The sequence below is a fragment of the Cryptotermes secundus genome, unplaced genomic scaffold, assembly GCF_002891405.2.
Source record: "Cryptotermes secundus unplaced genomic scaffold, Csec_1.0 scaffold882, whole genome shotgun sequence".
NCBI lineage: Eukaryota > Metazoa > Arthropoda > Insecta > Blattodea > Kalotermitidae > Cryptotermes > Cryptotermes secundus.
Genome location: NW_019718627.1, coordinates 1,369,350 through 1,387,440, shown reverse-complemented (window position 1 = coordinate 1,387,440; position 18,091 = coordinate 1,369,350). Strand labels below are relative to the sequence as shown.

The 18,091-nt window shown below is 39.0% G+C and overlaps 1 protein-coding gene across 1 annotated transcript in view; it reads left to right on the top strand.

Annotated features, from left to right (window-relative positions):
* The window catches only part of LOC111862533 (arf-GAP with coiled-coil, ANK repeat and PH domain-containing protein 3), a 35,384-nt gene extending 22,407 nt beyond the window's left edge, over window positions 1-12,977 (top strand). The window contains 6 exon segments of the mRNA XM_023848020.1: window positions 672-727; window positions 1,121-1,228; window positions 3,498-3,597; window positions 7,017-7,137; window positions 8,922-9,116; window positions 12,892-12,977. Of these exon segments, the coding sequence (XP_023703788.1) occupies window positions 672-727; window positions 1,121-1,228; window positions 3,498-3,597; window positions 7,017-7,137; window positions 8,922-9,093 (557 nt within the window). The 3' untranslated portion in view covers window positions 9,094-9,116; window positions 12,892-12,977.
* The last annotated feature ends 5,114 nt before the right edge of the window (window positions 12,978-18,091 follow it).

Below are 18,091 nucleotides of genomic sequence, written 5' to 3'. Positions count from 1 at the left end.
ACCAAGTCATCTATGATTAAACCGCTGGCTGTCTGTGCCAAAGATAGGGTTCAAAACTACCTTTATGCAGCACACTGTTTTGGGTGCCTTCTTCACCCCACTCTGTGAAGACTGTAACTGCAGGCAAGCCTCTACATGCTGTACTAGTTTGTTAAGGTTGCGTCCAGTCTTATTAAATATCCATTCGCTTTGGTCTTACCTATTGAAGTTCTCTCGTATATGAATTCATAAGCTCCAGATAATGTAATTTTCCACATCTTCCTATTATATCACGTCTCAAGGAACCAGGATAGCTCGTTCAGTTTAGAAACTGGGCTATGGATTGGATTACATAGGAACTGGGGTTCAGAGTTCAGCAGTGCAAAAACACTCTTCCCCACAGTGTCCATGTTGGCTCTTGTGCCCCTGTGGTTATCAGGGACCCTTTCCCTGGGATGAAACAGCATGTGCGCAGATCTGACCACCTACCTCCATCTAGTGCCGAGATTAAGAATGTGTGGTATTATACCTCCACTCCCCTATACTTCTTCATGATTTGTGCCGAATTAAACTATACAACAGATTTACCATTTAATTTGTTCTTGAATGTCTTCAGTTTGTGTGAAACAGCCAGTAAAACTGTTTTAACTGATTGGCCTAACTGTTCTTTAGAAGCTGTGTTGTATTGACAGGTGAGGAAGATATCTCGAAGCTGCATCCAGATCTGCTGCTATATAAAGCTGCAGCGNGAGGAACTGGGGTTCAGAGTCCAGCAGTGCAAAAAAGAAACTTCCCCACAGTGTCCATGTTGGCTCTTGTGCCCCTGTGGTTATCAGGGACCCTTTCCCTGGGATGAAACAGCATGTGCGCAGATCTGACCACCTACCTCCATCTAGTGCCGAGATTAAGAATGTGTGGTATTATACCTCCACTCCCCTATACTTCTTCATGATTTGTGCTGAATTAAACTATGCGACAGCTTTACCANTAAACTATACAACAGATTTACCATTTAATTTGTTCTTGAATGTCTTCAGTTTGTGTGAAACAGCCAGTAAAACTGTTTTAACTGATTGGCCTAACTGTTCTTTAGAAGCTGTGTTGTATTGACAGGTGAGGAAGATATCTCGAAGCTGCAGCAGCTCATAACTTGCCTGTCATGTGTGAGGCATTTGCTTTGGGAGCTGACAAACTTTGGAACAATCCAGAAGACAGATCTCGCAGTCCCATCCATCAGGCCATCATCAGTGTAAGTAACTGCAGACAGCTGAATCGTTTTGGAGTAGCTAATAATAGCTGCCCTGAGTTGCTGATGGAGCTCTGTCTCCACTCCCTCATACATCTTCTAGGGCCCACCCATCCTCCTACCCAATAGGTACTGGGGGTTCTTTCCCCAGAAAGGGGGGAGGGGGAGTAAAAGTGACCGGGGAGTGAAGCTGACTACTCATTCCAACTTGTGACATTCAGTTATTTGACTGTAAGTCTTATAGAGGGTTAAATTTAAGTAAGTTATATCATGTTACCTGCAGTATCATAATATGGGAAAGCTATAGAAATGGGTAAGTTGGAGTCTAACACTTAAAAGTGCAGTTGCCTCTATCTGCACCGCCTGCTTTAACATAAAAGAACTCTGCATTTCTTCCACACACTGTATTTATGCGTTTTGAATGATTGTGACAATAAAGAAGGGCTGTTTCTCCAAACAGCATTAACCTATTGGTCCTTGCAATGGAAATGCAGTATGTTTCCTGTGAGGTAGGAACTATGTTTGTGTATACTCATATTATTTATATGAATGTCGTTCTTCAGAGGGTAAAGAGATAAACGGTGAAATCCCCTTCGACTAAGGGCATCGTCCTCATCTGATACATGTTGATATTTAATTCTGATGTCTTGAATGTTATCCATCATCCTGGTTTTATAATAAAATATTTCAGAACCTGGTTCTGTTTCTACCTTCCTGCAGGAAAGGATAATGTAATCTGATGGGTGCTTTACTGATAGCATCATTAACTAACCCACAGAAACAAACAACTGTTAATTTACAGTGTCACCATAACCTTAACCATTTGACTGCCAAGCCTCACTATAGAACTACGTGGTGCAATCCAAAAGTTCCCGAAATGTATGCGCTCCCATGCGGACTACTTTGAAGGTGATGGTGCAGAATAAGATCCAGATAAGACGTAATAGTTTTTATTAATATATTTCGGGAACTTTTGGATTGCACCACGTACATACTAGAAACACCAAGGCTGCTGGTGGTTTGTGTGGTTGCACTGAAAATGTCACAGTCCTTCCTCATACTATCTTTAAATGACCACAGGTATTGATAGCAAGGGCTGGTCATAGTAGCCAAGCGGTCTAAGGCATGTACTGTCTTCACTCGCTCGGAAGCTGGGATCATGGGTTCGAATCCCACACAAGGCATTGATGTTTGGTATGTGTTTATTCTGCTTTTGTGTTGTCCTGTGCTTACGTAGAGGCCTTGCAACGAACTGATCACTCGATCAAGGAGTCCTACCATCTGTAAAATGACCATGAAACTGAAAATCAGATGCCAGGGCCCAACGGGGCTGTAGAGCCAGTGGGAAAAAAAANTTATTAATATATTTCGGGAACTTTGGATTGCGGCACGTACATACTAGAAACACCAAGGCTGCTGGTGGTTTGTGTGGTTGCACTGAAAATGTCACAGTCCTTCCTCATATTATCTTTAAATGACCACAGGTATTGATAGCAAGGGCTGGTCATAGTAGCCGAGTGGTCTAACGCATGTACTGTCTCCACTCGCTCGGAAGCTGGGATCATGGGTTCGAATCCCACACAAGGCATGGATGTTTGGTATGTGTATGTGTTTATTCTGCTTTTGTGTTGCCCTGTGCTTACGTAGAGGCCTTGCAACGAACTGATCACTTGATCAAGGAGTCCTGCCACCTGTAAAATGATCATGAAACTGAAAATCAGATGCCAGGGCCCAAGGGGGCTGTAGAGCCATTGGGAAAAAAAGTGATAGCAAGAAAACTTCTTCCTTCCTCTAAACCTCTGTGTATCACACTTGATGCCATGTAAAAAAGTAAAAGTAAAGCTATCCCTGTAACAGGCTGTGGAGGCCCATGGGGTTGTGAGACGTTGAGGCTCCCACATTATCTAGACAGTCGGCTCACAGATGGCGGCAAGGTTGTCAGCCTTATGTGCCGGCTGCGCTTTACTTGATGCCATATGTTGACAGAAATGCTGTATTAAGTGATAAACATCAAGCCATTCTGTTTGGCTATAGTATTTTTAATACAGGTATATTGAATTGATCTACTTAGCTTGTGGTGTGCAAGAGGTTAAGCTTTAAATGTCAGCACAAGGGAACACAAAAATGAGAGCACAATGATACGTGCATTCATAGTCGGTTTGTGGCTTCAGTTGATCCTTGTGGAGGTCACCCTAATGGCCAAATTCTTATACACTGGTGTTTGTCAGTATGGGTATTTATTGGTTTTATTCTAAAATTGATGTTTTTGCAGGGTTCTGTAATGGCTGTAGAATTTCTTCTTTTAAATGGTGCCAAAATAAATGCTCAGGATGCAGATGGGAAGACGCCTCTTCATTTAGCCACAGAATTGGGTAAGAATATATTTTATTTCATTTTACATGAGTTATAACTTAGAAAGTATCGTGAATAGGCCATGGGCTAGACAAGTAATGAGTTGGGGTTTGTTCCCATGTCAGGGCAAGAAATTTTGCTCTTCTCTAAACAGATTGATGCTGGGGCCCACCCACCCTCTTATGCAGTGGGGCTGTTTCCTTGACTACATTGGTTGAGGTGTGAAGCTGACCTCTCACCTCCATCTGGTGTTATGGTTAAGAATAGTGGAGCTGTACTTTCGCTCTTTCATATGTCTTCATGGTGTGGTGCTTGACCTCTTAAGCCAGTATTTACACCCCTAATAGTTGTATGTTGCAGCAGTATTTGAATAGCCCTGTACCAGATATTTCTCACAACATGTTTCACTATTATATAATTTAGAAATTACAGAAGTGAATTTTATAATATTTTCAAGATACATTACATATATTCTAAACTTTCAAGTTGCAGAATATATTGTAACGTGTCGGCAGCCCAGAAGAGTAACTTCTATGGAAACGCTAGAATAGACCGTTGCATAAGAAGTAACAATAGCGATACTGTAATTCCAACAGTGAGCTGTTGTATCGAGAACATCAAATCTCCACGGTTACGACCAATACGCGAAGTGTTCCCACGGAGACAACGCAATAACAATGGGTTATTGCGTAGGAAACGCGGAGCCAACAAAGCGACGTTTCCACGGCTATAACAGAAGATTCATTTGCCTAGCAGTGGCCAAGGTTATAAAAGCCCAGTTTCGACGAGAAGTCTTCAGTCTTCATCGAGCCGTCTAAGAAGCCAGCCGTGATCAAGCCTTCGGAGAAGAAAGTCTCGGATCAGCCTTCGGAGAAGAAAGACTCGGAGTAGCCATCTAAGAAGTCAGTCTGGGATAACCGCCAGAAGAGATAGTCCAGCATCGCCGAGTTATTGTAAGCAGTGATTGTGACACTGCAAGTGTAAATGTCTGTAAAGTGTGTAAGACGAGCAAAGGAATAAACTCGCTATACATANTTAGAAATACTGAAGTGAATTTTATAATATTTTCAAGAGACATTACATATATTCTAAACTTTCAAGTTGCAGAATATATCATTCATTTCCAGGTGACATGTACTAGACAGCACCATTTTGAAGCCACAAAATGGCTGGTTTGAAGGTCGCAAAACATTCCTTGTAACTCTTATGAAATCAGCCAATCAGAAGAATATTGAAAACTACAATCTTTGGAGATCAGACCAATGACAATTCTTCCATGAACTTGCAGTTGGTGAGGACATACTTGGACTGCTGCTTTTAGGGTATCTCACAGGCTTACAAGTATGTCCTTGGGGTACCAGTGCGAGGGGTTAATTAACTAAGCCTAGGGATGACTTTACTCTTACTTTCTTTTCATGTTGAATATTTCTTGTACTCTTGTAATTTCTAATTACTGTAATCATCGTGTTGAAGGCTGCACCATAGCTCAAGCGGTTAGTCGCTGGCTTTCTGCCGTGGCGGCCCAGGTTTGATCCCATGTCTGGGCAAGTGGGATTTGTGGTGGATAAAGTGGTGCTGGGGAAGGTTTTCTCCGAGTACTTCAGTTTCCCCTGCCAATCTTCATTCCACCAGTTGCTCCACAATCACCCTCCCCTATCATCTGGGGCTGGTACAATAGGCCAGATGTGGCCACAGTACAAGGGACTTAGTCCCACCTAACTAGCAAGAAAAAAAAATAAAAAATATAAAATATCATTGTGTTCTGAGGATGGTGCAGATTGGTCACAGAATTTAATTCTTCTTCTTTTCCTCTTTTTCTTTTCACTCTTGCTCTAATTTTTCGGGCACCCTATAAGTTTTATGCCGGTTGGTTGACAAGAAATTCCCAGACTCTTCAGTCTTCCAATAATTTCCCTTTTTCATTTATTGCCAGCTTCTTTTCTCTTCTTAATGTCTTCTAACACACAACTTGGTGGAATAATATTGTTCTGAGTTGTTCCATATTGACGCTGATCATTCTGAGCCCTTATTTATTTTGATGATTATAGATGACCATGAAATTTATTTCTAATTAATTCTCGGTAATTTAAATTTCAAAAGTCTTATGTTTCGATATTACTGGAAATGTATTGTGATCTTTAATATCGTATTTCATTGTCTGAGACTTGCAATACGGTGTTTATGTTGAAATTTCTAGATTCTGGCAGAAACAAGAAGTCCGGAGTTATGACATTTACGATCAGTCATAAATTTAGCTCGGGTACAGGGAACCGGACGCGCCTAAAAGGACAGGTCAGAGCTGGTTACAATTGCCTGTGAATGAGGGCCAGTATGATTGGGTTGCCTCGTTCAAGCTTCCTACGGAAGATGGGATGAAAATGTATATGTCAACACCATCTTTCGAATTCCCGGCGTGGGGGTGCAAGCCATTCCACAAAGGGAGAGACTTTCACAATATTCCGATCTGAACGGACGTGACCCTTGCACGCTCCGGGACATAGCTAGCCGATAGTGTAACGCTGTAACTTAAAGCTAAGAATACATTAATTTAACAGTGTGGTGAATTAGCAGGTGAATAAACGTCAATTGGCTCAACTCTCAGAAAAACGCTTTCTTCGGCATCGCTACCCTGAGACTCATGCAAACCGACCCAGCTAGTTTCCCGTACCTATACCGATCTTCCTTAGTTTGATCTGTGAGAACAACTTGCAGTGGCCATCATACACTGTCCTAAGGTAGAAACAGGTGTAGCAGGGATAGCACCATTCCGACTGCGCCGATACAAGCAAAGGCGGGTTGGAAAAGAGCGGTGTTAATATGTCCCTTGACTTTTAAATTTTCAGTTTTGGAAGAGGCTGTGGACCTGTCGTCTGACAGATTACTGATGAATGAATATTGATTTCCCCTTCTCAGTACCCTTTTTATATCCATTCTTTTTTTATGGCCGCACTATTGTAGTCATTTGTTTTCCAATCCTCTGAACAAATTTTGGATTGCAATTTCGTCTTTAAAATTTGTCATTTATAATCCTGTCCTTTCTTGTTTTCCCCCTCAATATATAAGCAAATTCTTATCTGTTGTTTGAACCTTTGCTTTTGTTTCTGTTTGTGTTGATCCATTTTATTTTTGTTAAATGGTGGAAAAATTTAAATATTCCTTATAGATCATTGTTTTTGTGTTCTCTGTGTTCCATGAGACTCCTCTTGTAATTTGATACAATTTGGAATTGTTTTGTATTCATATTTTGATCTCTCATATGATTTTTGCTTCTGAATTAATTTAATTTCCCAAAGAAGTAAATTTGTCTCTTAACCATAGTATCATTAACTTTTGTTCAGATGTTCATGTACGAGTATGTGTTACTTGATCTCCTCTGTAATTCTAGTAGCTTTGAACTTTTTGTTGTATGGGAAATACTTACAGGTGTGTCTTCTTATAGGTCACACTGCACAAGTATGTCTGCTGTTGAAACACAGGGCCAATCAGCACCTCAAGGACTCTGGCGGGGTAAAGCCTATAGATATAGCAGTCCATGATGTCAATGCAGATATTGTGACATTGTAAGTGCTTTTCTTTATAGCAGATTAATTGGGTTTGTTGTGTGTTTTCCTTTATCAAGGAGTGAATGTGTGTGGTACTCTGGAAAAGTACGAGTGTATCATTTTGTTATTAAAAGAGTGCACCATTCTCTTGTTGTACTTTTGTTTGTAGTGATCTGTTTTTTTCTTGTGGTAGTAGCAAAATGTAATTTGTAAATGGTGTATTGTTTTCATCAATGTGTGTAAAAGGCCAGAGGTCACACTGTGTTTAATTTTTAAAGTAAAAGAGCATTTTCCTTACTTCTTTTTATCCCATATTCCTTAATTTCTTATTTTGTTAATCAACTTTCATGGACAAAGATAATTCAAACTGAGGAAGTTGACTCAAGCAGTAATGCTTGTGATGTGTGTTTGGAGGTACCTAGTTGAAATTTTGTCTGGGACACTTGACTATCCTGACTGAGGGTTTTTTTCTCAGTCCCTACAGGTGAATACATGGTAATGCCTCAAATTAGGCCATCATCACTTCCTTCCACATTCTTTTCAGTTCATTATTCGCTGTCATCCAGTCATTTGACAATGTGTTGTCTGAGTTACTGACAGCATCATTTAAACTACACATAATATAAGAGAATTAAAGACAAAATTACAGGAATAATTTATAGAATCATGAAACTTGGTCATACTGTTACAAATAGGAGTTGCAATTTGGAAGTTTCAGATAGAGTTAAAGTTATGACATGTCTTGTGTGGGCGAAACCAGGGTGTGAAGTAAGAGAGATGTATGCAAATTACAACCATTGGAGAAGTTTCAGCAGAGTACTAAGAAAGAAACAAGAAGTGTGAGATCCAGGACTGGAACATAGACATTGTGTACAGACAGAAGTACAACAAGAAGAGTTGAACAAGAGTTCTATCTTCTATTATGCAATGCTGCGTATTCTTTTGGAAGTAAGCTGGCATTTTGGAGGAACATCTTGCCTGCATCCTGAAGATGGAGGGGACATATTCTTCCAAAACGTTGGTTAATTTTCAACGGACTACATGGCATTGTGTCCCAGAAGATAGAACTCTTCACAACCACTGCTATGAGAACCTCAAATTCTACAAAATTGAACAATTTGAGAATAAAGTTGCATGGGTCTGTTATGTATGGTTAGCAGTGAGATTCCTTTTAGAGTGGAAAAATGAAGGTATGAAAGAAGTGACCATTGGAGGAGAACAAAAACAAGGTGATAAGACCAAGGGAGGAAAGATGTAAAGCAGTGAGCTGAGAAAGAGCTGACATAAGCAAACCAGAAGAGTACTTCTGACAGGACCAAGAAAAATAGAGAAACAGTTTCAAGAAGATGATCAGTCCTTTTAGATATGTCATTATATGGTAGTTCATGCTTTTAAAAAAGTTTCCTATAGGTTTTAACATGTGTGTCGTACCACTTATACATAATTCTATCCCAAATGCAACCCTATTTTTCGTTTACTCCTCTTTGCTACGTGTTTTGCCTATACCTGGCCATCATCAGGCAACTGAACCTGTATGTGACCTCTTATTGTTTTCCGATTTGCTTCATGAACATGGCTTAACAATTTGCTTAAAATGCAGGAAATCTATAATATACCTATTTGGACATATTTTTTTAATGTTTACCGAACGTAATGCTTTGCAGTTTCTTCATTCTTGGCAAATTCCAATCTGATGATACCACATCTCATCTGTTTTACTGTTGAGATATGGGGCACAGAGTATGGTGCAATCTTAAGTGGGGGACGTATGAGAGAAAGGTGTTACTGGTTTTCATATACAGGCTGCGATTGAGTCTCTTGAATGAGCAGATGAAGGCATCCGATCTGGGCTCATCAGGAGATGACACATTTAATGATGTTGTAAGGGATTTCTCCCAGTTGGCATATTCCCATCCTGAACGTCTTGTGAGGACACGTTCAGATCGACAGTCTTGTGATCCCAAGGGAGAGTGAGGTCACGGTGTGACGATGTCCAGGTAAACCCGTGTTCAGTTTCACTTCTCATTTAACCCACTGACTGCTATTCTAAGAAGGTGAAGTGTGTAATGCTGTGTGCTGGGTTGGAAATGGAGAGCAATGAGGCATGATACAATATTATAGAAATTTTGTTCCCATCTGTGCGATAATGAAATATTTCTTTACATCATCATGCAGAGCGTTCATTGTTATGTATGCAGATATATTTACTTAGTTACTTATTTACTTACTCCTTGGCTTTGTGGTCCTTGAAGAACCTTGGTCTCCTTTGCAGCAGATGCTCATTCTTCTCTAGTACTTGCCTTTTGGCTCCATCTATTCACTTTTAGCTCTGAATCATTCTCTTCATCTTCCGTCCATTTCAGTATGGACCTTCCCACTTTTTTTTTTTTACCCTGTATCTTGCTTTCACACATTTGAATACAGAAGTAAAATAATTACAGATTTTTGTCCTGTGAAATTTTTACTTGCAAAATTACAGATTGGATTAGAGATAAAATGTGAAACTCTTTTTTATTACTTCTGTAGGTTGAATGAAGTCTTCATACAAGATCAAAACTTTTTTTTTATTGCTATTGGGGTGGGACTAAGTCCCTTGTACTGTGGCCACTTCTGGCCTATTGTACCAGCACCAGATGATAGGTGAGAGTGATTGTGGAGCAATTGGTGGAATGAGGATTGGCAGGGGAAACCGAAGTACTCTGAGAAAACCTGCCCCAGCGCCACTTTGTCCACCACAAATCCCACTTGACCAGAACCGGGCTGGAACCCGGGCTGCCACGGTAGGAAGCCAGCAACTAACCGCTTGAGCTATGGCGTGGCCAGGGTGGGACTAAGTCCCCTGTACTGCAGCCACTTCTGGCCTGTTGTACCAGCCCCAGATGATAGGTGAGGGTGACTGTGGAGCAATTGGTGGAATGAAGACTGGCAGGGGAAACCAAAGTACTTGGAGAAAGCCTGCCCCAGTGTCGCTTTGTCCACCACAAATCCCACTTGACCAGACCTGGGACCGAACCCGGGTTGCTGCGGTGGGAACCCAGCGACTAACCGCTTGAGCTATGGCGTGGCCCAGTCAAAACTTAGAAGGAACATAATTCAGATTCATTTACAGTATATTTCATGTAATGTATCATTGGTTAGTTTTGTTGCTTAATCACATTGACCGGGTGATTACAGTAGCTGAAACTATCATGAGGTCAGTTGCATCAATTTTTAACACATCAAATCACTGTGAGGGCAAAATGTTTTCACTATAATACAGCAAGTTTCTGTCTAGGAGAACAACAGACAAGCTTCCGTGGGACGACAAAATGATGCTATGTAAGCAGTGAGCTAATTCTTTTTTTTATTATTTATATTGAAGAAAATTACGCCTTAAACATACTGCCAACACAAGTAGTTGAGTCAAAAACATGTTAATGGCTTCTGATGGGAAAAGTTGTTTTGTGTTTGAACACATTGAAGTTTCTAGGCTGAACCTTTGGTTATTAAATGCAGTGAGGCTAAGACTGGGCTTTACACCCAACTCAACCGAATATCAGAACTTGTTAGCTGCATTCATATTTTAACATGCTGCTGCTGGACAGCTTCATGAGTCTGTCAATCTCTCTCTTCTTCATCCTCAAAGTGTCATTTTTCAGGAAGAATTTCCACCAGAATTCTATATTGCATTCGTTGTCTCTCCATCTTAGCCTCCTGATTTCATTGTCTTGACAGCATCAGATGATCTGCATAAATTTGTTGCTTTCTTGTTGTCTAATACCATGATGGCCAAATCAGGTCAACCACATATTTTCTTGAGCACTTTGTGTTTAAGCACTTTTAATTCTTCCTCTTTCCTGAAAGTAAGAGTCTGTATTTCGTACTTATACAAAACACTTGCCAGCTCTAGTTGCTTTACATGTTTTAATCTATAATGCTTTGGGAATTAAACATGATGATAATATACAGAGTAATTTTTACATTTACCTGTTTGCACTTAAGGATACTGCTTATTGTCATTGTATCTGCATGTTAATCACAGGGATGTTTCTTTTTATGACAGGTCAGACCCCTCAAATCCAGCACCCTTGGTATCAGACCAGAATTGGTCCAGACGATTTTTTGAACCATGGGTGTTCAGTATATTATAGTACCATAATATCTTAACCCTATTGCTGCGATATTTGACTGAAGTCAAACAAGTATCTGCTACTGTGTAATCATATCCTTACGCTGCATCATTCAGCTTCATTCACTGGGATACGAAAATTAATTTGTATTGATTTTTTTCTTTTATTTCTTATTTTTACCTTAAGATTACATTGTTTTGGGAAAGTGGTGAGAAACTAATATGCAGCAAGGACGATTAATAGCCTGTATTTAGTGATGAGTAAAAAGAAAAATTAAAGTTTTCCCTGTGCTCAACTAATTAAGCACCATGCCATGAAGGCAAATTGGGGAGTGGATGTATAGATCCACATTTTCTTGACAGTGGCATTACCTGGAGGTGAGTCGTCAGCTTCACGCCCCTGCCGCTTTACTCATCAGGAAATAGCCCCCAGTATTCATTGGATAGGAGGTTGAGTGGACCTCAGAGCCAGTCTGGATGACATGGAGAAGAGAAAATTATTGATCCTACTGGTACTTGAACTCCAACCCCTTGGTCGTCCAGCTGGTAGCCAGTGACTATACTGACTGCACTATCCCAGCTCATTATTGAAGGATAAATAAGAAATAAAGTACAAAACAAAATGCTTATATCTGAGCTGTATGCATGCAATGCCACAATTAACAGATGTAAATGAACAGTGGTTAATCATGGACATGTAGTGCCAGGAAGTGAGCGTCTGGCAGATTAAACTCATTCTGGACCATGGAATGTCAAATTTGAGCGTTCTGACCTATGTTCATATTTTAAGCTGCGGTACTAATAATGCTGTTCATAACCTGCGGCAGCTTGTCAGTGGTATTTCATTAACCTTTAACTGTATGAGGTTTGAAGTTCCTATTGTGGTGAATGTGGCTATATGTAGTTTGATGGATGGGTGGCGACATTTTGAAGAAAACCATATACCAGGCTACACAGTCTCAAATCCCGAAAGGCAGTATTCTTGAATCTTCAGCCACTGCTTGTGAGAAAATTTTTTATGAAGTGTAAAATTAAGTGAGTGCGCAAGAAGCTCAGTAATTTGCAGTAGCAGGAATATTCCCTTGGAAGTGACTATGATTATTTCATTAATATAATGCAGGTCAGAAGAAATTATAATCTTATGTGGGACAGAGAATTGGGATATGTGTCCTGAAACTCTCCTTGAACAAGTGTATATGACCGAGATGAAAGTTATGTTCGGTTATGAACAGCCACTATACCTGCAAATGACATGCTCATTGTAAACCAAGCACTGTTTTACCAAGGCGGGTTGACACTGAATACTATCAGAGACTGAATTACGAGGAGTGATCATTGGTGTCAGCTGTAGCACACACAATCATATGCCATCACCTGGTCGCACATTACTGAGCATTTTTCAACCATTCTGTAACTTATTTTTTAATTAGTATTTATCATAGCATACATGATCACCATTTCATACAAAATACAAATCTCATTTTATTTTGCTTGTAACCTGTTTCACCTTCATAAACTTAAGTATATGAAATCATAGAAAATGTTATTCTTTAAAGTGGTTTTTCCATTCACAGTCAGCAGACTTAAATATTTTCAGTTGAAGACTAGATAAAATGTTTCTTCAGTGTGATGTATATAGAATTAAAATAATTTTTGTTCCTCAGCGCTAGGACCAGTAACAAGGCATCGTCACGACGATATGACAGGCTTGTGCTTCCCTTATTCATGCGTTCCTCTGCTCGTAAACTCTTCCCTCGCTCCAGCAGTGCCAAGAGAAGTTTGAAGAAACAGCAAGAGCTGTCATCACAGGACAAGGATGGAAGTGATGTGTCTTTACACTAATCATGATCTCCATGTTGTGCATTCATCATGTTAACTAATTATGTTGAAATGTTTGGGAATCTGAAACTGAGTTAGTATTACTAAGAAATTATGTAATGTAGGACAAAAAGTAAAGAAATTTGAAGAGGCCTAAGTTAGGAACATCTGAATTTTGAATTTTACATTCCATTTTTTATCGACTTGCACTTATGATGAGACTTCGAGAACCCCAATTAAGAATTGTCAGGAATATAACAGTGATGAAAGAATTAAATAAGGAATTTAACAGTAAAATAATATGATCTGGAGCTGTGGATGCTGAAACCTAACTAGAGCAAAGTCTTAAACTGAACACTAAATGGATGTTTCACCAGTACAGTATAATGCACTGTGTAGTTATAATGTTCTTCCGTGTAAAACTGTGGTAACATGAAATGTTTACTCTGATACTATGCTACAGGGTTTTCTAGCTTTTTTATGTGCTGTATTAAATAACACTGTATGCATATTCTGACATAATTCTGCGATAAATTAATTTTTCATTGTTTAGATCTGTGTTTGTAAATGTTTCAAAGCTTTGTATAATCCCCAAGGTATTTCTGTCCTCTTTGTGATATTTCAGTAATTACATCAAGGGCGAAAGTTCCATTTGAGTCCTAGGAGCAAGCGTTGATGTCACCATCTTCTGTACCCAATATGTTTATCTCTTTGTATCCTAATCTTTATCTACTCTTTTGAGTTTGTATTCTTTCAGAGCACTAGGACATCATATTTTATAGTATTTGCAACATAATGAAGGTTGAAAAGGTTAATTTTCTTCAGACAGTGATTGATTAATAGCTGAAACATGGCTGTCAGAAAAAGTATATTGAAGTGTTCATTCCAGAAAATGGGCTTCATCAATTGGAGCTGCCTTATTTAGATAAGAGAATCCATGAAATGTTTTCACATCATGGTCTCTTATCACCAACTATTGGCATTTCAAGTTTAAGGATGATGATTGTTTGCGCTGAGGTCATGAAAAGGAGGCCAATGGATTAGCCTTTGCACATATCCATCAAGTTGTTCCTCTATATTTCCTTCGAGTTGTCTAACCATTCTGTTCACGTGAATGCGGGCAGTGATAATGTTCGCTAGTGGCAGACACTTTGGGCTAGCTGACATAGGCCAGAAGGGACTGTGAGGAAGTAATAGGCAGAGATAGGAAAGCCTGGAGCACTGTCATGCATCCTTATTATCCATGGGATTTCTTTCAGCTGTCTCAATCTAGCATGGTGGTGTTTGATGTTTGAAATGGAAACTGAATTTATTTTGAATATGTATGTGCATGAGTGTAAAATACTGTGTGATTCTCCCCAAATTCATTATGAATTCGAGAAAACAAATCCGCATATAAATTTTGTGGTTTTCTTAGTGGTGCTTGTTTAGATTGTGGTCTTCTGGGTTGTGACACTGTAGTCTTGTAGGTGGATGTCAGTGTTTGTCCAAAACAATGATATCCGCTTACAGAGACTTTCTGAGAAGATGCTCCAGTTTTAATTGCATGGTATTACCTAACTACATAGCAAACATCATTGTGGATTATTAGTTTTTGGACTTTGTTCATTGTCTGGTAATCTAAAGAACAGAATGAAAGAATATAATACTGAGTGATGGACAAAGTCCAAAAACTCAGTATTTGCAAGTGTTATATACCATTATCCAAACCCTATAGAACCCAAATATCACTTTATTTTGTGTCTCATGAGTTCAGTGGACTCAGGAGAATGTAGTAACCCTGGAGGTAATATCATGATGAAGCAGTGATCAAAATGTCATACTCAGAACAGCGTATGTTTTAGTGAAAACCTGTGTAACATGTCTCCATTGAAATGTCACACGCAGAAAAATTCACAATGTGTTGTGCTCTGTAACCAATATGGGCCAATTTTTTCAGCTGTACTGTGGCCGCTGATCTGTATCTCCATGTTATCCAAGAAGAATTTCTTCTGTTTCTCTAAGGAAAGGGTTTTACTTTTGGAGGAACTTTTTTTTTAACGAGTTCAGCACATGGCGTGTTGGTTGTTCTGAGTGAGGATTTTGACAACAGAGTGTTGTCTAATCATTTTCCTGAAGGTTTTGGACATGTGAGGTTGTGACCACCATACACTCTAGATCTTAACCCTTGCGGTTATTCCTCTTAGGGCTTTCTGAAAGATACTAACTTAATACATTCCTCTTTTACCTTACGGTGTCAAGGGTGTTCCCCCCCTCCCCCCCAATTTTGATCATTTTGCAGATAGTAGGACTCCTTGGACAAGTGATCAACTCATCACAAGGCCTCTACCTAAACACAGAATAAACACATACACATAACCAAACATGCATGCCTTGTGTGGGATTCGAACCGAAGATCTCGGTTTCTGAGCAAGCAAAGGCAGTACATGCCTTAGACTTCTCGGCTACTGTGACTGGCTCTGAAAGATACAACTTACAAAAACAATGTGCACAAATAAAGATCTGAAACAGTCACTTTTTGCAGCAATGATTAGCATTAGGAAAGCTAGTGTTGAATGAAATTTCAAATGTTGGCTGCAGATGGTCATGGACACTGTTGGTGCGATTACTGAAAATATATGTGTGTGATTGTCAGTTTTCCATGACTACTGAACTCTGAGACACTGAATACAGTGATTATTGCTGTGTAGTTAGATAGTTATTTGCAATTAAAAGTGGAATGTCTTTTTAGAAAGAGCATTTTGAAGACTACACCTTATCATAAGTCAGAACACTACAGTCTAACAGTCCCCATATATTTAATTTTCTGAAATATGTAAGTGAACAGAAATTACAGAATAGATGTAGCAGGTATAAAATGCAAGCAAGGGGAGTGAGCAGGAGGATAACATATTTAATGCAGTTTTACTACATCAATATCAATCACTGGACTGGATCACTGGGTTGGGATTAGCTCTTCCATAGGGGCCCAACTGAGTAGGTGTCTTCCTTTCTCACCTGAAGACGGAAACAGATCCAGTTTCCGAAATGTCGTGTCCTCTTATTATCTAGAGTGTCTTCTGTTACATAGAATTCCAGACTGTGGAAAAAGTCCAAAACCACAGTAATCCTGTGTGTCATCCACCATCATCAGAACCCTTTAGAATCAACAGATGAGATATGCTCACAAAGGAAACATCGGTATGACTAAAATGCGAACTGAGATTTAAATAATGATCATTTCTTACAGAATGCAGTAGATTATAATAAATAATATGAAGAGTTTAAATAAATGTGTTTTCTTTCCTCTCTCTCTCTTACAATTAATGCCATATAGACAGTGTCATAGCTCAGGCAGTTAGATCTGTCTGCTCATTATGAAGGCTCAGGTTCATTTCCAGTTGACTTTATGTGAGGTTCTTGGTGGAAAAACTAGAACAGAGCATATTTTTCTTTGAGTTCAGTTTTCACATGCTAATCACCATTCCACCATTGCTCCATTCTCATCCATCACTGCCTCTTGATGCATGCAATAACCCTGAGCAGGCAGAGTCTTGGTCTTTGACTTGGAGGTTGGTCATAGAGTAAGAAATTAGTAATATTATATTTAAGCATCCTGTTGCACTCTATATGATATATGACACGTAGTAAAGATAAGCAGTGGCACGCACACAGGGAGCCTACACAGAATAGCAGTGCTGAAAACAAGAAGTAGCTGCTGCAGTGCTACAGACATAGGGCAAGTAACCCTGAGAATTTTAATTTTTAAAAGAACTTTTAAATTAGAACTGAAGATTTTTAAAGTGCCAGTTCATAATAATCAAAATTGATGAGTGTAGGTAACGAAGATAATGCACAAATCAGACAGATATCGGTGAAGTAGATTATAATAAATCGAAACCTGTTAGTAACGATGAAAAGAACAATTGGGAAGACTTGTGGTTTTAAATTTTAAACTGAGTGCAGTGTAACAGCTACGTAAGTGTATACACCTGATGATGGCCGTTTGCGGCCGAAACGTAGTGTAGAAGAGGGCAAGACAAAAGAACTACAATAAATTGTTGCACTTGGGATGGTGTTTGTGTCATATAAGAAATTAACTCCATACATATGCTACCTAGTTTTTCAGAGAAAATGTTTCAGGTTTGTGAACAGATCAAGTATATAGCAACATTTTCTGTGACAGACATTTTCATAAAATTTTGCATGAGTCATACACATCCAAAATTGTGATTATCATTTTTTATTATGTGAGTAATGGATCAACTATGCAAATGAAAGCAATAACTATGTTAAGTATATCTAACAAAAGTATTCCAGAGAAATGATGTACTGGTACCAATTGCTTTATATATAGGATGGTTTTGTAATCTTAAGAAATTGTTTTACATGTAAGGGATTGAATTTTTACATTTAAGAATGGGGGGGGGGCAGATGTATATATTTTAAAAATACTTAGCATTTAAATATCAGATGAGTTGGGAAATGACCCAGAAATATCTGGGGTCTTCTTTGTGTCTTTGAGATATGTATTGTGCCATTAAAGTGCTCACAGCTCAACAGAAGACTAAATTTAAGAGCCAGCAAAAAATGTTGTCTCATTTTTGGAATGCATTTTGTTAATGTTGCTTTGATGTCCATAAAATATGTTTTTGTTTTGTTAAACTGCACCCTATTTATAGCATTTTGAGATTTATAGGCAAATGAGATTATTGTACGGAGTGTGATAGATATTATGAGATTTGAGAATGCTGTTGTGTGGGATGTAACACCAGGCATTCTGGTAGAAAGGTAACAATGTTTTGGAGGAACCTGCAGCCTCCATCTTTAGAATAGGAAGGCAGAAGGGAAGGTGGAGGTGGCAGGTTCTTCAGAAATGTATGTACCTCTTTTCCATATCACACAGCGTCACATCCCAGAAGACAATAATCTTAAATTTGTACCTCATTTTTGTCAAGAGATATTTCATCCACTTTTTACATCAACAACTGTAGATCTGTTTTACTTATACCTTTTCTTTTGTCCATGTATATTTTTTTTTTGTAATACAATGTAAATTAAAACAGG